Source organism: Marmota marmota, unplaced genomic scaffold (assembly GCF_001458135.2).
Source record: "Marmota marmota marmota unplaced genomic scaffold, marMar, whole genome shotgun sequence".
NCBI lineage: Eukaryota > Metazoa > Chordata > Mammalia > Rodentia > Sciuridae > Marmota > Marmota marmota.
This window is the reverse complement of record NW_025999932.1, coordinates 29,782,763-29,810,099: the sequence shown is the minus strand read 5'-3', so window position 1 is coordinate 29,810,099 and position 27,337 is coordinate 29,782,763. Positions and strand designations below refer to the sequence as shown.

The 27,337-nt window shown below is 33.4% G+C and overlaps 1 protein-coding gene across 12 annotated transcripts in view; it reads right to left on the bottom strand.

Annotated features, from left to right (window-relative positions):
- Nucleotides 1-27,336, bottom strand: part of Nbea (neurobeachin) — a 646,499-nt gene extending 619,163 nt beyond the window's left edge. For 9 of the 12 annotated variants that reach the window (XM_048800824.1, XM_048800826.1, XM_048800830.1 and 6 more), the window contains exon 1: nt 27,156-27,331. In XM_048800824.1, the coding sequence (XP_048656781.1) occupies nt 27,156-27,326 (171 nt within the window). In that variant the 5' untranslated portion in view covers nt 27,327-27,331. Of the gene's footprint in view, nt 1-27,155 lie in introns of all 12 variants that reach the window. The other 3 variants (XM_048800828.1, XM_048800832.1, XM_048800829.1) reach the window with 1 other exon arrangement.
- Between the last annotated feature and the right edge of the window lies 1 nt (nt 27,337).

The following is a 27,337-nucleotide window of genomic DNA, read 5'->3' as shown; positions in this document are numbered from 1 at the left end:
GAGATTGTACCATTGAAAAAAAAAAAAAAAAAAAAAAAAAAAAAACTCCAAAATTATGTCACTGAGGTTGTAACATATTTTTTTAAATTGTAAATAATTAAAAGAAATAAAATATACAGCTCAATGATACATTCCTGGGCTGGGGCTGTAGCTGAGTGGCAGAGTGCCTAGCATGTGTGAGGAACTGGGTTGGATTCTTAGCACTGCGTAAAAAACTAAACAAATAAAGGTACACTGTCCATCTACAACTATGGGTCCTTCCTTTTGAAGGATTTTCCATTTCTTTAGAGCAAGGGTCTGCAAACTACTGCTTGGGGATAAGGTCTAGCTTAGTGTCTCATTGTAAATAAGGTTACATTGGAAAACAGCCACACTCATTCATTTACATATCAGTAAAGGCTGCCTATAGTAATTAAAAATATCTATTTGATCTTTGCTTCCAGTTTCTGGCACAGAGCTTCAAAAATCCTTAGATTTTCCCCAGCGGGATGAGTATTTTTGTTGTTGTTGTTATACATAACAAGGTATTTCTGACCATACCTGAGTTTGTGCTAACATGATGACTCATGGGTCCTTAGATAATTTCAAGAGAGGGGGTAGCCACACCAAAAAGGACAAAGCAAAAAGACCAAGGAGGGAAAAGGTGAAGTTGGAGTTCAATTTTGTAGACTAGTCAGGCCCAGGGACTATACCTATAATCTTAGAGACTCAGGAGGCCTGAGATACAAGGCTCACAAGTTCAAGGCCAGCCTCAGCAACTTAATGAGACCCTCAGCAACTTAGAAACTGACACTGTTTTAAAAAAGACTGGTGATACTCAGTGGTAAAGCACTCCTGCATTCAAACCCCAGTACCCGTAAGGCAGGCCTACAAAATGAAGTCTCAATAAAAACTTGGATTAGGATGTTCAAGGAACATATGATATGCTGGTTGACAGCATGTCCAGAGTGAAAGTATAGATGGAAACTGAGGCCCATCCTCTCCTAAAACCTTCCCTAATACATCTCTTCCATTTGGCTGTTCCTGAGTTGTGTCCTTTATAATAAAACTGTATTTCTAAGTATAGTACTTCCTGAATTCTGTGAGTCATTCTAAGAATTATCAAGCCTTATGGAGGTTGGAGAACTTATGATTTGTAGTCAGAGGGGCAGAAATGCAGGTAGCCCCTTGAAGCCGGCATCTGAAGTGAAAGCACTTTTGCTCCGGTTCCTTAAAACTTGTACAATCTACCCTCACTTCAGGTACTTAATATCAGAATTGAAGGATTTTGCCCTTAACTTTTGTGGTTCACACTAACTCAACTAGTATCAGAGTTGAATTTAATTCTAAGACACCTAAATGCTGCCAGAAAATTGGCACTGGAAAATGATGTATTTTCACTTCCATGACAGATTTTCTATTACAATTATTGATTTGAGTCATTAAAATAGATATATGGCCCACAAAGCCTAAAACACCTGGATCTTTACAGAAAAGATTTGCTTACCTTTGCTCTAAAGAGTCTACAGCCTCCTGTGGCACAGATTTTTAGTCCATATTTCTAATATATCATCTATTATATTTACTTATATATCCACGTGTGTGTGTGTGTGTGTGTGTGTGTTGGATGCTAATATTAACCTATCTGGCTCCTCCAGAAGATCACTATTTGCTATAGTTTAAGTGCATCCCCCATATATTCATAGGCTGGAACTTTAAATCCTCAATGTAGCAGTATTAAGAGACTAGGTGTACTGGAAAAGGTTTAGGTCATGGGAGTGGAGCTCTCTCTCATAAATGGATTGACACCTTTCTCACCATGAGTTTGGCAAGATACTACTTGAAGACAAAAAACAGTCTCATTAATTTATCACCTCCTTATCACCAATTTCTTGACATATGATTGATAGGAGTTTAATAAAATATATATTCCAAAAAAGAAGTTTCTTAAAGCATGCTTCTAGCCAGTGTTTCTTACTATTTATTTTAACTAGGTCTATGTTCAGCTTTTTAAAAAGAAAAAAAAGTCATTTAAAAATCACAGATTATTGGCATGTTAAAAACCTACACGGTAGGAGCAAAGACATCTAATCCGATTTTCATGTTTGGTCAGGCAAAATAAGGCCTAAAACACATAAAGTGACTTGCTCAACAAATTAGTGATAAATACAAGATTAGAATCCAAATCCAAAATCAATAATCTTTTCACTAACAATGGCAAACCTTTCAAACACCAAAAATCAAAAGAAAAATAATATAAATAGAACATAGTTTTGTTCAAATGTCACCCAAAAGTACTCTATATTCATACTCTTCAGAGTGTTATCAAATGAGGATATTAAAGTAAAATAGGAATCAACACACTGTTTCCTTCATCAAGAAAGTTTAGTTACGAAAAAAAGGAAAAACAGGTTAGTTAAAACAAAGAGTGTGCTGGGACTGGGATTGTGGGTCAGCAGTTCAGCGCTCGCCTAGCACGTGTGAGGCCCTGGGTTCGATCCTCAGCACCACATAAAAAAAATAAAAATAAATTAAAGATATTGTATCAACTACAACTAAAAAAATAATAATAATTAAAAAATAGATAAATAAGAGTGTGCTTAGCTACAAAGCCAATTTGCATTCTGGCATAGTTCCTTATCCCCCCTTAGACCAGCACACATTTAACAAATATGCAAACCTCATCAGTGGGTCACACTTTGAACAGAAATGTGCCAAATGAATATTCTGTATAGTAGCAGAAATTAATAATATAATTGTCATATATATATATATATATATATATATATATACATACATATACATATATATATATATATACATATACATATACATATATATATACAAATAAAATTCTCTCATGTACATAGTTCCCACTTGCGAGAAGAATAAAGGGGAAAGCAACATCTTTTCTTTATTGCTTTCAAATATACAAATAATATTCATACATCTATATTCATTCATGGTAAAACAGATATAAATATATAAAGAAAGTAAAAGAAAGACTCAGAGAAATGTAACATTTGGCTCAAGGTCACAAGGCAAAGAAAAGGCAGAGCCAGGATTTGAATTCAGATTATTGACATCACAAATGCCAATCTATTTACAGAAAATCAGGATACAGAAACTAATCTAATTCAAATAGTATCTATAAATTAATTTGCAAATCTAAATATAGAGAATCAGGTACATCAGCTCCTGGTTATAAAACGCCTAACAGATGCAAGCACATAATGGAGCCAGAAAAGACACTCTTATAATTATATATACTTCACCAAAAAATAGTCTGTCCTCTCTAAGCAGTCCTGATTCAGTAAAGAAATATTAAAAATATCAAAAGGATAAGAGGACACTAGTCTATCCAATCACATCAAGCTACATGGAATGAACATATGCTTTGCTCATTTCATTCTCCTGCAAAATCCTCTTGTTCCATATTACCCAAAGTCCTTAACTTCAAATTCACCACACTTCACTTTTTTATTTGCAAAATGAAAACAGAAATTCCGTGACAAGAAATTATTGTACAGAGAATAACATACTTCTTTTTCTAAGAAATATGTCACATTAAACCTTACTGAAATTAACACATAACTCGTAATTGATGTACACATTTAATGTAACAGTGCTTCTTCTCTTCCTTATCAAGAGTCCTTACTAAATCATAACACTCACCTAACACCATATTCACAAAAAAATTTATCTACTATGATTATTTTAATGTATTTGGTACAAACAAGCAAGAGTATTTTGTGTGTATTTTGAGTGTTAATATATATATAAATAAAAGGTATATTATAATATATAAGGTATTTATATATAATATATAATTTAATTACATATAAATTACATGTATAAATTTTATGAATTTTATATAAATTTTATATCAATTTATAAATTTATATATAATTTTATATGTAAACTTATATATAAATGTATATTAAATTATATACAACTTATATGTAACATACCTTTATTTATGTATGAATGTAAATATTACACATAAGTTATAAAGATATTATTTTTTCTTCTCCTTCCCCTTATAGTCTAGGACCCCTTAATCTTGTCAATGGCAATTTTGTCAACCATGTTACATTTAGGACAGTAAGTTGAAATTGATATGTGTAAAAGGTGCTAATACAACATAAAAATGGAATGCTTAACTGTCTCAAAACTCTGCAAATTTTCTAGAAAAACAATTTCTAGTAGAGAGAGAAGCTTAAACTCTAAAGTGCAAGTAGGAATTTGCTGGGCATGAAAATACTTCTAGAAAGAAGGTACTGAAAGTTGAGCATCCCTTATCTGAAGAACAGCCAGAAGTCTTATAAAAGTTTTACTTTATATTATTATCAATACATGGTAATGATAAATAATGTTTAGCATACAATGATAAATTATTGAATTATATATTTTTCAGTTTTGGTTCAGTTATTTGGTATGGATTATTACATTTGATTTATAGATTATCCAGTTCATTTATTCCTGGCTACTTTTTTTTGTGAGCCATTGTAAGTATAGAAAAAAAAAACTAATAGATCTTCTAGTATGCTCCTGTATGTGTGTGTGTGTGTGTGTATGTATATATATATATATATATATATATATATATATATATATACACACACAAGCATACATGCACACACAATCTATATATTGTTCAAGCCACTCATACTTTGGGATTTCCTATTATATGCCAGTAAACCTCATCCATCCTAAGTAATGCCACTGACTTAATAGCACAATTTAAAAACAACATACCACTGGTAGACTCTAAGTATATGAGAATCCCTAATTCAAAAATCATGTTTAGGGGGTTGGAATATAGCTCAGCTGGTACAGTGCTTCCCTCACATGCATAAGACTCTGGGTTCAATCCCCAACACCACCAAAAAAAAAAAAAATCATGTTAGTGCTCAAAATACTCAGATTTTGAAACATTTCAAATTTCAAATTTTGTGAATACACTGTGCAGATTCAAATTCCCTTATCTGGAAGCCCTACCTCCATCTAGTCTGATCAGCAAACTTCATTTAATGTTCCAAGCCAATTGTAGGTGAATACTCTAACTTTAAAATCTTTCCTGACTCCTCCAAATAGCTAATCACTTTCTCCTCTGCAATATGATGGTATCTAATACACACTTTCACTTTTAAAGTCACAAGCAATAAAAAAGCAGAGTCAGGAACTGGATTAAGTCTAATTATACCACAAAGACCTGATCACATTATTTCATATTTTTTTAATTTACAAACAAGTCTTCCATTTGAATTTGAAGTCCTTAAAGACAAGAATAAACTTTCCAATCCTGCCCTGCCCTGGGATTTGGGTATACTATTCCTATGCTCTCACCAACCACCTAGAACAATACATTTGAATTAATATTTCTCCTCACTATCACATATTTGGAGATCTTTCATGGTTTAAGACTATCTAAGAATGTTGTTGATAACATACTCTATAATAATAATGGGAGAATACAACATGAACCATCAACTCAGAAAAAAAATATATTTACCCAAATTGACAGTGACAGTTTCCCAGAAAACATTGCTGTGATAGGTCAGAGCATACTACTCATAACAGTCCTTTCCCTGACCCACTGTTTCTGTCCTCCTAGATCTAATTCAGCTTCAGTTAGTATTAACTTGAACCAACCTATTAACGGACTCAGGAACCTAGGTAATACTTTCCCCCTGTTCCTCCTTCACAACCCTGCTTTCTCCTGCCTCTTCTCATTTTAACTTCAGCTAAACACAAATAGGCATTTGCAAATTATCTTCAGGGCAGCCCACACCTGCCTACAAACAACTCATTTTTGGTCCTTAAGAATAAATTATCTTCTCAGCTCCACCTTCCTCCTCAATAGTGACAGAAAACAAACATACTTGGACAGTGCCTGAGCAAGCGATCAATAAAATCTTTCCTGAATGAAACCAAAAAATATGTGCAACCTAAGGAGATAAGAAATATGTTAAACTCCAGAAAATAAGAGTAGTAGTTCATTATGATTAAAGTGTGTAGAACCCATAAAAAAAAATGTCACCAAGAAGAGAGGCCGGGGGAAATCATGACATGCCAAATATATCATGCTACTGAACTGATGCTTATATGCTAAGAAAAGAGGAGACACTGAATAATTTTGTGCTTGGATATGTAAATAGATTCTTAAGGGTTTAAAGAAATCAAAACTTTAATATATTTAGACATCCAATGCTAAGTATGAATACCTGCCATAGTAAACACCATAGTTATAAAAAAGCTATCAACACATATTGCTATTCAACACACTAGTTCCATACTTTACTTTCAATGAGACTACAGTTAGGATTTGACATACCAGCAAATCAAATTGTTAAGAATTCTAAAAAATGAGGCTTTAAGCACAGCAAGTACTGTCTCTGTTTGAAGACTAATAATAATTATTGGCTATAAAATCTTTGAAAAAGTACACCGTCTTTTAACCTTAGTTTCTTCACCTATCAAACACTAACAATCTCACAGAACTGTAGTGAAATTTAATGCACACACTTAGCACATGCCTATTACTTAATACAAGGTTAACAGAGATTCACTGTTATTGTTATGATTATAGCTAATATTAAAAAGTGAAGACCTCCATTTTCTATAGCCAGTGCAATAGATATTAAAAATCATGTAATTAGCAGAAGAAAATAATCTTAATAGGGCTTAAAGTGATGTCGGTGAATAATACCTTTGAATGCACAAATGAAAGCATACAAGAATAAAAAAACATGAAAAAAAGGAAAAAGTTGAAGCATAAAAAGGATGAAATAATTCAAAATAAGAAAGTAAAGACTTTAAAAAATGAAAAATGTTGTTAAATTTAAAAGAAATTTAAGTAAAGTCTTGCTAATAAAAGATCTTAGCAGGGCACAGTGGCACACACCTATAATTCCAGCAGCTTGGGAGGCTGAGACAGGAGGATCTTGAGTTTAAAGTCAGCATCAGCAACAGTGAGGCGCTAAGCAACTCAGTGAGACCCTTTCTCTAAATAAAAAATACAAAATAGGATTCTAGTATGACTTAATGGTTGAATGCCCCTGAATCAATCCCCAGTACCTCCCCACAAAAAACAAACAAACAAAAAGGACTGGAGACATAGTGATAAGTGCCCTTGAGTTCAATCTCCAATACCAAAAAAAAAAAAAAGATCTTACATTTTTCTCAGCATCACTCTTCTTAGTTTTCACTTTTGTTAACACCAGCTAATATGGGCTGAATTGTGTCCACCCCCCACCCCAAAATTCAGATGCTGAAATCTTAACTCCCAGAACCTCAGACTGTGATTGTACCTGGAGGTAGGACCTTTAAATACATAGTTAAGAAAACATAATGAGGTGATATGAGTAGGCCCTAATCCAATACAACTGGTATCCCTAGAAGAAGAAATTAGGACACAGACACACAGAGGAAGACTTCATGAAGACAAAAGGAGAAGGCAGAGAGAGTTGCAAGCCAAGAAGAAATGTTCAAATAAATTTCTATTATTAAGCCACCCAACCTGTTATACTTGTTAGGGCAGCCCTAATATACTAATACACCAGCCAAACACAAGGGACCATGGTTAATATAAAAGATAGCTGGCTACCCTAGAAATTCAGAGACCTAAAATCCAGTCCTACGGTACATAGCATCTTAATAGCCCAGATTAAACTAGTAACTCCTGCGTAGCCCAGATTAAACTAGTAACTCCTCTATGCCCAGGTTTCCATATCTGATCTTTTAATTCTTAACAAGTACTACTATCATTCCAAATTTCAAGAAATTTTGTTTAGAAGTTTGTTTAAAGTACATCCCTAATAACTAATACCCAAAGTAACAATCTAAATACAAGATAATCTAATACAAGGTAAAATATTCACTAATAAGTCAATAAAATCTTCACAAAATATATACCCTGCTTTCCGGATAAAGGTAGGTTCCATTACTTCTTGATTTCTGGTTTCGATAAACAGAACAAAAAATTAACTTCTGTAAAAGTGTGCCTTCACTTATATTTTATATTGGTTTATAAAAAACTATTGTTCATTTATTTAAAAACACATTACAAATAACATAAACAAAAATGTTGGCAATAACTGTACTTTCATCCAACTGTAAAACAAACTCCTATATTTTCTTCTATTAATTGTTCCTTCAACTCTATAACAATGTTTACAATTTGCCCTCCAAAGTATTTGTTGGCAATAAAATACATTTTAATTGGCTGACATATTGATTTCCATGAATAATTTAGGCAACTTTTACCACAGCAGAGAGATCAGGTTTTTCCCCAGTGGAATGTGGTTTTTAAATTGTGCTATTAAGTCAATGGCATTACTTACGATGGATGAGGTTTACTGACATAAAATAGGAAATCCCAAAGTATGAATGGCTTGAACAATATAAAGATTGTGTGTGCATGTATATGTGTGCATATGTATACACATATACACACATACAAAGAGCATGCTAGAAGATCTATTAGTTTTTTTTCTATACTTATAATGGCTTACCAAAAAAAGTAGCCAGAAATAAATGAACTGGATAATCTATAAATCAAATGTAATAATCCATATCAAATAACTGAACCAAAACTGAAAAATATATAATTCAATAATTTATCACTGTATGCTAAACATTATTTATCATTACCATGTACTGATAATTATATAAAGCAAAACTTCTATAAGACTTCATTACATCTAATTAGTGCTTTATTCCTATAAATTACCTCCCCATTAATATACCTTTAGTCCTTTTATATATAAAACATAATTTAAATTAATGTTCTAAAATATAGGATGCATTATTATAGTGATCCAATACCCCAAGATTTTTTCACTGGAATTAAAATCTCTGTTGTAAATGTGTATATTCGTATTTTCTAAGCAGGTCATCCTCAATTTATTTCAGAGTTTGACAGTATAATTTTTCAATGTAATTGGGTTGTTGTCATTCTGAATGACAGTTTGTCATGTGGTATCCAAAATATATTAATTTAAATTTCAGATTGTACATCAATAATAAAGTTAAACATTATTTACAGTATATATATATATTTTTTCCATTTTTTTTAATGAAGAACATCAGCAAACCTGACTAAAATCTATTCGTTCAACATAGTCCACATACATGTGTTTATGAGTTATTTTTACCGAAAAAAAAATCTGCACAGCTACTCAATCAACTCCCAAAATAAGTAAATTATCATCCTAAAAATGAATTTACTTTGATCCTAAAGCCTGGATGAGAAAATGATAATAGTTCAAAACAATCCCTTGTCCGTCCTGGAATCTTTTTGAACTGTGACCAATTAGTTTAGCAAGTCCCTGTGTGATACTAATGAGGCCAAGGAAATGGGTTACATTTCCATTTGGATCTAAACTTAGCATAGTCGACGTTTAAAAGACTGCACCTACAATTCCACCCAATTAGGACCTGCTGTCTGCCCAGTGGATGACTTTAGCAATAATAGCAATGAAACAAAGAAGAACAAAATGACAACTAGAAAATACATAAAATCCACATTTTAGGATGTTTAATTCATAGGGACAGATACTCCAAAAAAATTTACAATGTGAAAAAAACCTACTTCAGCAAAAATCAGTAGTTAAATCTCAACTCCTACAAATCAGAACAAGTAAATACATGACTTTATAATTAGTTGCTGCATTATTACATATAAAATTATTTGCCCTGGCTTCTAATATATAATATATTTTCAATTTCTTAAAGTAAGTAAATGAAAAACTATGATTTGAAAAAAAGAAAAATCATTCCTTTAAGAGGTGATAAAGGGACAGAATTTCTTCACAGAGGAAGTTAACAAAACAATCATTTTACCAAACCAGTTAGGGAAAAATTCTTAATTCATAATGATTCTGATAGACCACTGAACTATATTAGAACAGCTTGAATTTCCTTCTAGGTTTTAACAATCTATTAATTCTAATTTGATAAAATGTGGACAATTTTTAGAATTCTGATTTTATGAAAACAAATTAAAAATAATTTCCTACACCCTCAATTTACTTACTTTTATCCTTTCCCCCACCGATTCTCTTATTCATTTATTACAAATGCCTAAAGTTCTAGATCCTACACTCACATGCAGCCGAAGGACAGGTGCTGAAAAATACCAAAATTACCTCCAATCTCCTCAAGGTCCAAACTTAACACCTGTACATTTCAACTGTAATGCTGCTCAAGGGGCCACATACCCTCTCATGACTATCTCCTCAAATCCTGATGTACTTTTTTTAATATTTATGGAATGCTTATCATGTAACAATCCCATCACTTTACTAGGCATCAGGAGTATCTTCCCATTGTCACTTCCCCTTATCAATCACAAGATTTCAATCTATCATTCCCTTCTTGCTGATGAACATCCTCTAATTTCATTTCAAGCCAAAGCAAGTCTTTTTTACTCCAAAGATAAAAGGTTAAGTAACTGCATGATAAGTTTATAAAACCACACAAAATATGTATTTGCTTCCCAAAGCCTCCATAATACGAGACCTATAACTAAATTAGCTATAAATCAATATAGTCTAAAAGAAATAGAAAACAGGTAAAATTAATTTTAATAAACATATTTTAATGGTAATAAAATAACTAGAGGCAATATATCCCAAAAAAATTACTATTTTGACATGTAATCAATATAAAAATTGTTGATGAGATATTTCACTTTGTGTTATAAACTAAGCCACTGAAATTTGGTGTATATTTTATACCAAAAGCATATTTCAACTCTTAATGTCTGCATCACAAGTGTTCAACAGCCACAAGCTATAGAGACTGTCACACTGGATAGGACAGTTATAGACAAACATAAAAACAAGCAAATATATTAAAGATGGACCCATAATGAGACAAATAAAGCTATAAATAGACTCAAAAGGTGCATACAGATAGCTGTCACTGGTAAATGGGTAGGGATACACTGCAATAGTATAACAAAAAGAGATAAACTGTATCTCTTTGTATTTATTACTTCTTAAAAATACATAAGTAAAGGACTAGAACTAAAATGATCACCTTGTTATATAAAATGCATTCAAGTAGATATGGACCATGCTCCCTAAAAACTTGCAACTAGACAAGTAAGAAGGAAGATAAATATTAAATAGAAGTTTTTGCTTTTTCTTGTTTTTTTTTTTAAATTTTAAAACAGTTTATTTAATGAAAGATATTAACAGCTCCTTAGTTAAAAAAGGAATTACTGGTGTTTCACTGTAGATGAAAGGGGGGGGTCAATATTCAATAAGGAACTGAATCACTGGGTCTAATTATCTTCAACATTAGCTATTATCATCCACAGTTTTTTAAGCGACAAGACAAAAATAATTAATGTGTGAGTGTTTTTGGTCTTTCTTTCCCCTGTAGCTACTCAAAAGAATTATAGCTTGTCCTCCTGAGTCTCTTTACCTCTCCCACTTTTTGAAATGGTCTTGCCAGACTAATTATTTTAGATTTTGTATTATAGAGAGAAAGAAGAAGAGAAGTACAAAGGAAGAGAAGTACAAGGAATATAGAAGGTTAAGGCTGGATGGGAAGTTTGTTTTTTTAAAAAAATATTTATTTTTTAAGTGTAGATGGACACAACACAATGCCTTTATTTTTATGTGGTGCCGGGGATGGAACCGCGGTCCCGCCCGTGCTAGGCGAGCGCTCTACCACTGAGCCACAATCCCAGCCCTGGATGGGAAGTTTTACAGAAAAGCTTCAAGAAAATCAAGAACAGCTACACTCCGGGAACAAAACAAATGGGAAAGGGGAAAAAAAAAACAAAGACTTATGGAAATATTACTATAGACACATATCTTTTTATTCCATATAATGTTTAATGCTGGTAGCATCACAATACCTGATCTCAAATTATTCTACAAAGCTATAGTTATGAAAACATCATGGTATTAGCATAAAAACAGACACGACCAATGGAATAAAGACACACACAAAAAAAAAAAAAAAAGAAACCCACATAGATCCAGTCATCTGATCCTGGATTCAAGTGCCAAAAACATACACTGGAGAAAAGGTAGCATTTTTAACTAATGATGCTGGGAAAATTGGATATCCATGTTTAGATCCCTATCTCTCTCTCTCCAAAAAATCAACTTAAAGTGAATGAAAGACCTAGGAATTAGGCCAGGAACACTGCATATTCTAGAAGAAAACATAGGGTAAATACGCCAACATATTGACGCAGGCACTGACTTCCTTAATTAAACTCCTTAAAGCTCAAGAAATAAAACAAAGATTCAATAAGTGGAATAGTATCAAATTAAACTTCCCCAAGGAAAAGAAATAAATTAAGAGTATGAAGAGAGGTCTAAAAAAATGGGAGACAATCTTTGCCATGTTACTTTTCTGACAGGATATTAATAACCAGAATATACACTGAAGTTAAAAAACTTAACACACACACACACACAAAATGACACCTTCAATAAATGGACACATGAACTAAACAGACATTTCCCCAAAGAAGAAATGCAAATGGCCAAAAAATATATGAAAAAAATGTTCAACATCTTTAGCAGTGAGGGAAATGCAAATCAAAACTACACTGACGCCAGGCGCAATGGTGCATGCCTATAATCCCAGTGGCTCAAGAGGCTGAGGCAGGAGGATGGTGAGTTCAAAGCCAGCCTCAGCAGAAGCGAGGCACTAAGCAACTCAGTGAGACCCTATCTCTAAATAAAATATAAAGTAGGGCTGGGGGTAGGGCTCAATGATTGAGTGTTCCATCCTCAGTATCAAAAAAAAAAAAAAAAACACTGAGATTTCATATCACTTCACTTCAAATAGCAATCATCAAAAATATAAATAATAACAAATGCTGAAGGTTTGGGGGAATAGGTACACTTATTGGTGGGCATGCACATTAGTACAACCACTATGAAAAGCAGTATGGAGAGTCCTCTAAAGACTAGAAAATAAAACCAATATCACCAGCTATCCCATTCATTGGTATTTATTCAAAAGAATTAAAATCAGAACACTATAGTGATACATGCATACCAATGTTTACAGGAGTATAATTCACAACAGTCAAGTTATGAAACCAGCTTTGGTGTCCCTCAGTACATAACAGGATAAAGAAAATATAGTATGTACAAACAATTGAGTTTTACTCAGCCATCAAGAAGAATAAAATTATGTTCATTTGCTGGCAAATGGATGGAACTAGAGACCATCATGTTGAATGAACTAGGCCAGATGCAGAAAATCAGGAGTCAAATATTTTCTCTTATATCTGGAAGCTAGAGAGAAATAAGGTATTAAAATGGGGAGGGAGATCCTCATGATGAGGAGGAATAGGAAAGGGGAGGAAGAGCAGAATAAAATTAACCAAAAGATGTCATGTGCATGTACAAACATAGCACAATGAATTCCATTTTTATGTGTAACTATAATGCACCAATTAAAAAATAAATCAATAAAAAACAAAAGAAAAAGAAGGAAAGAACCTGATTCTAAAAGACATTACTCTTGCTTATTGAACTGTGTGGTATTTTGGTTTAGATATTGTTTTTTCTTTTTGGACCTACCCACACACTGAGCCTGGCCCAGTAGATAATGAATTTACAAATGTAATATACACAAATACAGGCTCAGAAAGCTCACATGTATTGCTAGGAGAGGCTGGTTTGGACTGAAGACATTATATACTAAGTGAAACAAGCCAGACACAGAAGAACAAATATTTTATGATTCCACTGACAGGAGATACTTTAAAGTAGTAAAATTCACTGAGACAGAAAATAGAATGGTGACTGCAAGAGGGTAGGCTACTCATATTAATCTTCTCTTCTGAATTTTGATATTCTCAAAATAATAATCACCTTATTCTTTGCCAGTGTGTGATTCCTGTATTTTTATACTTCATTCAGTTAATACTTACTAGATGTTTAAAATATGTACAAGTATGGGGGCTGGGGTTGGCTCAACAGTAGAGCACTCGCCTTGCACGTGCAAGGCCCTAGGTTCGATCTTCACCACCTCACAAAAATAAATAAATAAATAAAATGAAGTTATTGTGTCCAACTACAACTACAAAAAATAAATATTTAATTTTAAAAATGTGTAAAGTATATAATTTTTCTGCAATAGTATAACAAAATATATCTTTCAACAGCATTCCCCCAAAGGAAAGGAGAGTTTATGGGAAAATATGTACCCTTTATGATGTTTAATTTTATGTGTCAACTTTACTGGGTCATCAGGTGTCCAGATATTTTGCTAACCGTTATTCTGAGTATGTCGATGAGGGTGCTTTGGGATGAGATTAACATATTGATCAGTGGAATGAGTAAAGTAGACCACCCTCCCTAATGTAGGCAGGTCTCATCCAATTAGTTGAAACCTAAATGCAACAAAAAAAGCTGATCTTTCCACAAGTTAAAAGCTAACTTCTGTTACCTAATTATTTTCAGTTGGGATATTAGTCTTTTTCTTCCTGCAGCACTTATTGAGTTTGTGCCTACCAACTTTGATGTCAGAATTCATACCAGTGGCTCTCTTGGTTCTCAGGCTTTTAAACGTGCAGCAAATCTTCACCATCAGTACACCCCAGTTTCCTGCGCACCAAACTACCAATCTTGGGAATTCCTAATACCCATACTGTGTGAGTCAATTTCTTATAGTAAACCTCTTATTTATACACATAAAATCTGTTGGTTTAAGCCAATATGTCAGAAGTCTTGAGACTGCAAAATGAGATATCTTACACAAATAGAGCTTTTGAAATAATTTAGTGAATTGGATCCTAATAAATCTTACCACATCACCTGAACAAGCTTGAGAAGACTAAAGCAGAAACTAAAAAGTGATTATTTAAAACCAAAGGATACAACTACAATAAATATATATATATGGTTTCTGCAAGAAAAAATAAAGTTCTCATTTACAATTTATAGTTAGTATTATAGGAAATAACTATGGAAAATCTCTCATTACCCTGTGCCCTTAATCAAGCTATCTAAGTCACGAAAAGTTGATCTATTCCTATCCTTTTTATCCTAAAGAATAGGAACTTGTCCTTTAAGACCTAGTTCACAAGTCTCTACTCAATAAAGCCTTCCCAGATTCCTCCAAAGTTAATCCCTACAACATGAATGTCCCCAAAGCATTTTGTTAATATCTCTGCAATATTACTTTATACTACTTTATTCTTCTATTTCCTATGCTGAACTTTAAGTTATTTGAAGGCAAGGATTACAAAATTATTTTTAAATAGCCAGGGAGAGAGTCTTGTCTATGGCAAAAGAATACAAGGTTATTCGGTAAATTATTTATCTATCACTCTAGTATTCTGATATTGCTCAAGTAAAAAAAAGCTTGTTTCTATATTAAAATTATAATTAATCAGAACCCCAAGTAAGATGAAGCAAAGTAGAACTATAGTCACCAAAAAAAAAAAAAAAAAAAAAAGGATACTGGAATGAGTTGGGTCAGGAAATCTAGATATTAATTTCTAGTCTGTGAAAAACTGTAGAATCTTAGCCTGTCTCGTTTTTAATTTCCTCACCCATGCAAATAATAAGAGTAGGACTATTCACCAGATCTGGGGGACATCATGACTCCTTACCCATTTCAAATATTTAGAAAACTTTCTTCTAAACATGAACCATGCATACATACACCTATATATCTCTATCATTCCTCTACCCCCAAACAACAAACTGAAATGCTAAAGTAAGCAGCAAACAGAAATTAGAAAAATCAACATAACCTGGAAAAAAAAGATCTGAACCCAAGCAAGATATGACCAAAACAAACTTACTCCATCAAAGGTGAAAAATATACACAGGAAAAAGTTCACTAAGCACCACAAAATGCCAGGTACTATATTAAGTACTCATGATAACAAGGTGAATAAAATAATATTCTTATCCTCAATAGATTCAGTGTCTCTAGGGTAATGTGAAAAATAAACAATTAAGATGTACAAAATGTATGGGAAAGCAAAGGAAAGGAGGAACAATTTGGAGGGGAATATTAGGGAAGATTCTCTTAAATTGAGGTTAAGATCTAGGTCTCGAAATGAACAGGAACTTTTTAGACAAAAGATCAAAGATTATAACTGAAGAAGTGTAGTAATTATTTAGCAGGTAACACTCAATACACTACAACAAAATAAACAGTTTTGCATTAACTCCTAAATAACTCTTGAATACTTAAATTCAAGAATTATAAAAGGGTGATCAAGTTATAAAGAATTAGTACAAATTAAGTTAAATATTTCTATAACATTTTTTAAGAAAGTTAAATATTTCTATAACATTTTTAACAAAATATGTATATGTTTAGAAATGAAAACACTTCTCTTTTAAGATTGCACACTTCAGTTACCTTGGAAAGACAATGATTTTATTGTTCACTGAAGATTTTATATCACAGGTCAAGAGGCTTAAATGATAGGAATAGGAAAGACAGTGGAATGAATCTGACATAACTTTCCTGTGTACACATATGAATACACATATGAATACACCACAGTGAATCTCAACATCATGTACACCCACAAGAATGGGTTCCTAATTAGAATAAGACAATCCATGTTTGTATAAATAAATCAAAGTAGATTCTATTGTCATGTATAACTAAAAATAACAAAGAAAAAAGAATATTTGCAAAAAAAAAGAGGATGCTTGAATGAGATGATGTATGTCATATGCTTAACACAGTGCCTAACATAAGAATTTAATGACTCAAAGTTGCTATTACACTACATCAGCACCATCATCAAAAGTAATGGTATGTTTTACTTATTTTTTGAAGACTTATTTTTTTAAATTGGACACAATATCTTAATTTTTTTATTTATTTTTATGTGGTGTTGAGTCAAGTACTCTACCACTGAGCTATAACCCCAGCCTCTATAATTGTATATATTTTTTAGAGGGGGGGGGGATTTTTTAATATATTTTTTTAAGGTTTCGGTGGACACAACATCTTTATTTTTTTATTTTTATATGGTGCTGAGGATCGAACCCAGTGCCCCGCACATGCCAGGCGATCGCGCTACTGCTTGAGCCACATCCCCAGCCCAATATAATGGTATATTTTAAATAGCAACACACATAGAAATGGAAGATCTGACTCTGAGTGTCTCCTCCACAACTAAACAGCATTGCACATTAGACAAGCCCCTTAACCTCAACCATACTTAAAGCAAATACCCATTTACTTCAAAGGAGTTGGCAGAGGGTATTCAAAACATAAAAGATAAATCCAAGCCCAATATATAAATGCCAATTCTCTTCCAGATTTGAAAAAATCTTAAGTAACAGTAGAGTTACTTATATCTCACCTTTAATCTCACCTTTAAATCAACTGCAGGTTATTTCTCTCAGTAGATGTAAGTATTTACTAAAGGGAGATATATCTAAACACTTATACTCCCATAAAATTTTATACTAATTAATATTTGCTCTAATTTAATAAACTGAGAGAAATCACAACTATTGGAAATTATATTACCCAGACCTCCTATTGTTTGTTTTATTCAAGCACATATATATATGTGATGTTTCACAAAATTACCTCTACCATAGAACAAGAAAATCACCCAAATCTATTTTATGTAATGCATTAATGCATAAGTTAAAATATTAATTTGTGTAATGTTATCATATCCTAAATGCTATATCATTTATTTAATATTGTAATATAATCAGAATATATATTCTGATTCAACATTTTCCTCGCTAAATTGTATAAATTTCAAAGCCAGTTACCATGTATAATATTGTATAGTCAATTATTTCCCCAAATCTCAAAAGCTCATAGTATAGTTCTTGCTCGGTCACTTCTGTACAAATCCATCCAACTGTCATGCATTCATTTTTATTTCATCTGAACAGCTTGTCCTAAGTCCTACACAGCAAACACTCCCAACTACAGAATCAACTCACTGAGGCTGGCTGGTTCCTCCCTTTCCAATGTCATCTCTTCACACAACACTGCATTTAGGATAGTATCTAAGTAACTATATTTTATTTAATAATGGGAAAGAACCCTAGCTTTGAAAACTGAAAGTTATGAGTCACAGTTCTGCTAGTCAGTACCTGCACAGTCTTGTCTACTTCCTCACATTCCCTATAGCCAGCCTTAGTTTCTGAATCCAGCTGTAATGAAGGAATGGTATCTATAAAATGGGGTTATTCTGTGATTAGATATGCAGCTCAATTTCAGAAGTGCATGGTAAATACTTAACAGCCATTAAAATATAGTCTAACATTATTTTCTAGTAAGATTTCAGTCATTGTAAAAGTTTTTACCGTAGCTCTCATCTAACTTACACGTGGTACATATTAAAATAAGCAGAAGGAAAAAATGTGAATAAACTGCTGAAAAAAAAAACATATAGTCTAATATTATTTTCTAACACAAACTGATTATGAAATAGTGTTCGATCTTCTAACTTGCCCTCAGGGTTGTTACCCAAGTAGTCTTCTAAATATTTAAGCAAATACTCCCAGATGGAGGAATTATTTGCTTAGAATCACCATTCAGGTCCTAATACATCTATATGTGAGATTCACCCACGTCAGGGAAGGAGGAGATGCAGCAGATTCCAGGCAAAGGAACTCTTGTTACCTTACACCTATCCCTTTCCTAGTTTTCCACACTCCTCACCCAAAGAAGGAAATAACGAAAACTACCATAGGCACTGCTAAAGACTATAAGGGATTCAGAACAGATCTTCTATGCTTCCCAGAAAATCATGACAGGTGAGTATCTGAGATGCACTCCCTAACAGGTTCACCAGGCTCAGATACTCTAAACTAACACAGGACACCTCATAATTTAGTTAGATTATTAATTTTTTCGATGATTAGATGATTCTCAGGACTAAGAATAAAAATAACAATAGTAACTACTAAATAAAGTTAGCTATATACTAAGTACTTCACACCTATTCATTCAATCTGTAGCATCAACTCACAAGATAGATGTCTCCATTTTATAAGTAGGATAACTGAGGCACAGAAATTTTAATGGCTGTATTCTATTCTGTAACACGATGCAAAACAATTTATTTAACTTTTCACTCTTGTTGAACATATAAGTTGTTGTCAGTTATTTTCATCACAAAACTACATTTAACTCTCATACCTATCCACAGGTAATTTTTCCTTAGCCTCAAGAACTAAAGATTAGTGAGAGGACTTCTTCAAAGTTCTTGATACATTCTGCTAAACTGCTGAACAGAATAACTAACATTTTACATGCCCAACAACAGCATTTATGATTATTTTAGCATTCCCCACCTAACAATGTAACGATGATTATTTCCTTTTAATCACTTCTTTTTCATGCTATTATCTTATGTTCTTATTTAGTGAAGGTAAATATCTAAAATTAACTCTATATATATATATATATATATATATATAGAGAGAGAGAGAGAGAGAGAGAGAGAGATACACACACACATATACATACATACATATGTTTCTTCTTTCTTGAAAGAAAGAAGTCCTTTGACAAGTTAATTTTTTATGATGTGTCCTATACACTAAATATCTATGGGTTCTTTTGTAATTTTTGAGTTAGAGTATTAGAAATCTTTAAGGTACAATGAATAGGAACAGGATTCAAACTGGCTTAAATAAAATAGGAATTCAGTCTGAAGATAGACTGGAGGGGTTCCAAAGATGCCCTCAACAATCCGTCCCTTGGTTCTAGGTGCCTCTCAAGCAGATGCTGCCTCCATCATGGCAGACTGCCAGTCAACTCTTGACTTACATACTAACATTTTGTAACAACCCCAGTGAAAGCACCTTTTTCTTTCTCCAGAAGAATGAAATAAGTTATCAAGCTGTCTAAAAAGTATAGCTAAATTTTATAACCATTATCTGTTACTGATGAGCAAAGGGTAAATTTCTGTGTCTGACCAAGGAAAGTCTCAAAGTATACAAATGAATAGAGAAGGAATGACCCCTCAGACATGTCTCAGAAAAACTAGAATTGTTAACAGCAGAAAGAATGAATGCTAGAAAGTCTAACAATTAATATCTGAAACATCTAACCCTGGGATGCCATTCAACTCATACATCCATTTTGTTCCATATATATAATTTTTAAATACTCATATTTAATAATGTTACCATCTTAGCCACAACAGAAAATAGTACTCACCATCTCACCATGGGATGGGGGGGAAATTACAATGTCAAGTTATTGTAACCAGCTACAAGTTTGAAATTTCTGTATTATGAACATAATTCTTAATCACATACAAATGTACATTCTCCTTGGTGGTACTTCATACTAATATATAGCAAGAAAATAAATTTAACTATCCCTCTTAAAACTAACATACAGTGATAAGAGAAAAACACAAATTATGACAATAATAATCACTCCCACTTAGAAGAGTGGAGAAGGTAAATCAAACTATGGTCACTAATTCAAAGCACTAATTCTGGTAAATGGAGTTATATGGTAAGCCAATTCTGGAAGCATTCAATCCTACTAAAGATGAGCTCACTTTTGCATTATCCTCCATGGCCACAAATTTCATTTTCAGAGGCTACAGTGTTTTAACAGCATACTTTCTCTTAATGAAGCCTCAAGAAGTCAGAATTCTATTTACCAGGTTTGAAGTTTCTTCTGGAAGTACAGCTTCCCTAAAACCTTAGTAAGCTTTTGCTGAATCTACTTCAGTGAGTTGAATTAGCAACAGAAACAAGAGTTCTTGTTGAAATACAGTATATCAATTTGGGTTTCAACTTATAAGTTTCAGTCTCTCAGCAACAGGCCTCTCCCAGTACTTTTAAATCTCAGCTTGATGATCTTCTTTGAAGCAATGTGAAACAAGAAGCTGGTTGAGGAGGCAAACTAGCATATCACATGGTCCCTAGTTTAGAGCTCTTTACAATTAGATTGTTACTTTGATCTGGGGACTGAGAGAGAGAGAGAGGTGCTTAGGAGAAGCTTATAAAACAGAACTTTACCAAATTTAAATATTTCCTCCTTGACAGGGGGTTAAAAAAAATGGATTTTCCAACCTGCAAATCTTTCTCTTTTTTTTTTGGGGGNNNACCAGGGATTGAACTCAGGGGCGCCTGACCACTGAGCAACATCCCCAGGCCCTTTTTTATATTTTTATTTAGAGACAGGGTCTCACTAAGTTGCTTAAGCCCTCGCTAAGCTGCTGAGGGTGGCTTTGAACTTGCTATCCTCCTGCCTCAGCCTCGGGAGTCACAGGCATTACAGAAGTAAGCCACCACACTAGCCATCCTATAAGCCTCTTGATATATTGATTGTCTTCTATTTGGATAGGCAGCTATAGGCAGAAAGGGCCTCTCTTACTTGAAAGACTACATTTTCCTTACTCTGCTTTCAGGCATGCCAGCTTGAACCAAAAGTTAATTGTTCTCTTCTATAAGACACTATCAAAGATTTCACCATTACTAAAATTCCATCCCAAGTGGTAGTTCCATGAGCAAATATAACGTAGCTGACATTTTAAAAAGTTGCTCTATATTTCTGAAAATGAACTCTGAGGGAATAGCAAAGTTCTCAATACCTTGGACTCCATTTCAGCATTTAAGCTGTTTCTTATAATGTCTAATTTCTAGATACTAACTCTATGCTAGTGGCGATTCTTTCCATTTACAAGTCACAACAACCCAACTTCAAATAATTTAAAACTAGCTAACAACAATTACACACACACACACATAAATACATAAATGTGTGTGTGTACTGGGGACTGAACTCAGGGGGACACTCAGCCACTGATCCACATCACCAGTCCTATTTCATATTTTATTTAAAGACAGGATCTCACTGAGTTACCTCGTTTTTGCTAAAGCTGGCTTCGAACTTACCATCCTCCTGCCTCAGCCTCTGGAGCCACTGGGATTACAGGGGTGTGCCACCATGCCCGGCACAATAATTTTTTTTTTATTTATTTATTTATTTATTTTAGTGCAGAGGATGGAACCCAGGGCCTTGTCCATGCAAGGCAAGCACTCTACCAACTGAGTTATATCCCCAGTCCTTGCCCAAATTCTAAGGCAGGCACTACAACCACAGACTGAGTCTGGATGTTGTTCAGTATCCCCAACAGGTGGAGTTCCAGCACAAGTCCTGGATTGACTCTGGGGCACCTTTGGTTAAATGTTAATCCCTAAACCAATCACTGATTTTGGTCACCACTGAAAGTAGAGTCAACCCACCTCACACAGCTGAATTAAGAACAGGAGATGAGGTACCATTACAAAAAAGGAGAATGTAGGCTAGACTGACAAAAACAAGAGATGTTAATGCTCTGGTAATATAACAAGCTGACAATGATTTTTTTTTGTTTTGTTTGTTTTAATTTCTAGTCAATATATTATAAATATTTTAATAACATGCTTTTTGTTACATGCATCTATTTGATCATACGTATGAGTTTAATAAAAAGTTTTTATCAAAATTTTGCTTATTCACAGATGTCAATTAAAAATAATATTTACATATGAAGTAATACCTACATAGATATGTATATCAGATAACACATACATATTCAACACATACTTAGTTTGGGGGCTAAATAATACATTAAATTTACATGAGTCTAATTTATTTTAGAATCCAGATCACAGACCCTACTCTTGAACACAATTTTCAAAAACTGGTCCTAATTACTACTGCCCTGCATACTCAAAATGCATTGAACTTACTTACTCAAGGGTCAGAAATACAAAAAATATATAAAAGATCAGCTTTTGCCCTCATGGAATTCACAGGCTAGAATGAGAAAGGAACAAAAATAACTGTAATAATAGAGAGTGATGTGTAATACAAAAGAGAAGACTGATACTGCATGAAGTATCAGAATTGCATGCATAAAATGAAAAACATTTGGGACTGATGCATAAAAATATTTTAAGTAAACAGTAAAAATGCAGATGATTGAATATAATACATCTATACTAGTATACAAAATGGGGCTGGATCTGCTAGACGCTGTGAATTTTTTTATACCACTTGGGAAAATATAGCAAAAGAAGAGAGAACCTTGAACTACTTTTAATTATTAGCATAGTCTATACCAAAATCTGACAATATTTACTTAACATTAATATAATTTAATCACAAACGGGCTTTAGAATATTTTCTGCTTCAGTGTCATCATATGATTAAGTTAATATTTCTGTGAAAAATCTCCAAACTTTTTATATTTAAACTTCCAATACTTATGTATTTAATTTTCCATACTCAATAGCAAGAATAAATATAAAAGTTAATATGAAAAGCAAACTAAAATGCAGGAAATTCTTTTAATATAAATAAATGTGGTTTCATAATTATCAAGGACTGCCATGAGTCTACCTAAAATTCAACTATATATTTTTAAAATAAATTCAAATGCAAAACATACCTTTTTGTGAAATTCTAAATATCATCAAAATAAAATGATTCTGAGTATCAAGGTACAAATGAAACCACTCTAAGGAAGAAGAGTTACTGTCACATCAGGTACAAAACATAACTTAAAATTTCCCTTTTGATAAAATACCATGATCCAGATGCCAAGAGTAAAGGAACTTAATAGGCCACAAAATCAAGGCATCTTGTTATGCTTTCAATATAGTAAACAGCATGACACTTTAAATGCCAAAAATAATATTAAAGGAAATACCATTTCTACAAATAAATACATAATGATATACCCACAGTAATTCATGAAAAAAATCTAAAAATTCATGAAAATCTCAATAATTCAGTAATTCATGAAAAAACTACAAGTCTATGGTTAAATTCCATAATTATAGAATTAAATGAAATTCTATAATTATAAAACTATATTGCATAAGATGACTATTCAAAATACCCTACTGTGAATTCTTTCATTAAGTAAATATTAGTCCTCTATTTAATCTTTTCTTAAAAATCTCATTCATATTAGAATCTGTGATAAAAACAAACTTGCACATTATAAAGAAAGATAACACATGCTATTTACATAGCATTACTTCAAGGAGAAACCGTATATAAACATATGTCAAGTATGTTTACAAAGGAAGCAATAGATTTAAGTAGTGTGCCTACTTTACAATAACCAACAAGAAAAATCTCTTTAATACAGTTTAACTCTCTTATAAAACCACATGTAATAATTCCTCCTGAAGTCAAAGTGTGTCAATAATTAGTTCTTTCACTGGTAAAACTACAATGAAAAATCCTTGACAATGTACTCTTATTGTAACATTACTTACAAACTAATTTGCTCATATTCCTAATACTCTCCATCACATAGATTAATGTTTTAAGTCCACTATCCTACCATTATACAAAATATATGTATCTACAATGAAATCATTCATTTTATTTCTCATTACATTTGTGATTCTTCACCAAACTCCCATAATCCACTTGAGTAGTAACAAATGGATATCTACCTTTGGCAAACAAAAACAGAAAAATTCCAACCACCACTGTGTTTAAGTCCTATATTTTACTACATAGTTAAACTTTACAAAACTTTTAACCTTGGGGGCAAGGCAAGTGTAAAACATTACCCAAAAATAAACAGTTGTACTCTCATATTTCTCATACTATATAGGAAGAATGGATAGGAAAAAAGAAACATATTTTGACAAAGGTGACTATGACAAGAATATTGTTTAAAGTAAAAAAAAAAATGTTTTGAAGTTTAGTTTCCTTTATTCCTTTACTGTCACAAAGAGCAGTGTAATTTTCTTTAACATTTAAATTAAGAATAAAAATTTTTGAAACTCACTTCATAAATAGGGACTTCCAATCATTAACAAGCCACTTAGTACCCTAAATAAATTTTATCAACTGTATTACTTATGAAATAAATAGTTAAGTTTTGATAATTATTTTTTAAATGTCCCTGATTTCCAAGTTTTTTTTTGAGAGTCAGCTTAAATTTTCACATGACATTTACAACAATGTTTTGGAACAATAAATTTCTAAACCTACCATTCAAGAAATATTATACTTCACATGACTAATTCATATTCTATAATCAATATAATTAACAATAATAAGGAACTCCTTTTGTTATTTAATCTTTGTCCCAAAAGTTTCCATTTAAAAGTTATTGCATTCTTTAAATATACAAAGAAAATTTAAACCTAACTTTTGTTATTCCAAAAATCAATGAGTTACAGGTCTTAAGTGGATTGGGGAATATATCATTTCAGTATTACCATATTTCTAAGGACTCTAGGTTTAATGATAACTTAATCTCTAAAATAATGTTTACATAATTCATAGATTGTTATTGCACTGAAGAGTTAAATTTCTTTTTACCTCAAGAGAAATATTTCACTTCTTTTCATAGTCTACTATGTATCTAAAGAACCCCATCTGTTAAATACGGATCTAGCAGATCTAGCATGCATGGCTACTGCTGCAGAGTCCCAACTGGTTACACATTCAAATCAGTGTCCAGTTTATGAAAGCTCTACTGCCTCTTATCAGATTAAAATGTACTAAGTAAGAATACAAATACTATTATCACATCATCTAAAGTAAAAATATTGGTTAGACAAAAACTGGGGGGGGGGGGGACTTAAAATGTTTCTTTAAATAAACAGATAACCAGCTAACATACTACCATATTTTTGAAACTTCATCTCTTTTAAAAAGAAAAAAAAAAGTACTGACCCCCTATTTGCACTTATTTAAACTGAAAATCCCAAGAAAACCAATTAGTTATTTTGAAAAGAACTGGTTATATCAATGGGAGGACATTCTCCCAAACTTACACTGACTTTTTATGGTGATTTATCTGAAGGGTACACAAAAGTGGAAAGATGATTTCTATTTAAACAGCAATTAATGTAACAAAGACAGATAATTGCCTATCTTTGACTTCATACACTAGCAAAAAGAAAAAAAAAAACAGCTTCAACTTTTCTGTGAATTTAACAGGTTCATAAACCACAGACGTTATCTAATCCATGTCTCAGGGCACCACTGCCATAGCTGCAGCTTTCTTTCAGTTTTCCAGTACATCAAATAAAAATAACTGCTTGGCCGAAAAATCATAGTGCATGGCTGTTATAGAATCCCCTGGCAAGCATATTTTTGTGTTCCTGTGACTCCACACCAAATACAACATTCAACTGATTGCTTCTGATTTACACCTTGCCTGCCAAAACCCAACCTTACAGTATGTCAAAGACTAGATATTGCAGGGTAAACTATTTTAAAAGCTTTGCTGCAGCAAAAACTGCATTTACAAAGCACTGAAAATGAACTCTTAATTATGCTCTATTTATGATTCTCCTCTCCTTATATCTTTCTCTTTCTTCCTCTGTCATCTTGAAGGCTTCTTAGCCTCTTCTGTACATAGCGCAAAACATTAAGTCATACACAGTTCTGCAGTAACTCTTTCTTATCATGAAAGAAACCAAAACCTGCGTTAACATCTTTCCTTTAGTCTTTATCCACATGCCACGCTCCTAAAGGCAACCATAGAAACCAACCTGTATGATTTGGTGCCCTCACATTTTAAAGCTTATGTGCACACACACAATATACTAAGAGATCAGCATATTGAGGGCAATGTTACAAAAAAAGGGAAGACTGCCTAAGAGATGGGGGTGGGGTGGATACTGCTACAACATACTACATCATTGCCTTGGAATATATTTAAAGACAGATGCAAAACTGCATCATTTTTCTCCTCCCTCGAAAACATCACACCCCAGCTGCTCAAGTTGGAGCTAATGCGCTTCTCACATTTCAGTAGCACTGGGGAATTTAGGCTCCAGGGGCAAGGCTGTCATCCTCAGAGAGCGACACCACGGGCAATTAGAGTGAGGGAGAAAGAACCCCAGAGAACCAGAGGCCTCCTCACACCCTAACTAAACTCTAAAATCGACCCAAAACCTTCCCAGCAAGGGATGGTTTTTACTCATAGTCACGAGAAGTGATAAGAAGCGGTGTTAAGTTGGGCACTGCGCTCAGGTGGCAGGAGAGGACCAAAAGAGAGGAGGGAGGTGGCGTGGCTTTGGCAGCACGCAGGCAGGTCACCCGCTGGGCAATACCGGCTGAACGAGCTTTGCTCCCAGGGACGCGCTGCGTGTATGACCTGGGGTGGGGGGTGGGGGCCAGAGACGCTGGGGAGCGAGGATATGGGGGCTGGGGAGCAGAGCGAGAGCAGCATTTTCCCTTACCAGGTTGAGCACCGTCTCCACGATGTCCCTGTTGCTGACCTCTCCGACCTGTATGAGTCCAATCAACACTGCGAATTTCATCCGGATGTTGCGGATCGGCACCGAGGGGTTAATCATCCCCGCGGGGAGCACCACCGAGCCGGAGCCGGACGCCCCTCTCAGCTCCCCCATCCCGCTGCCCG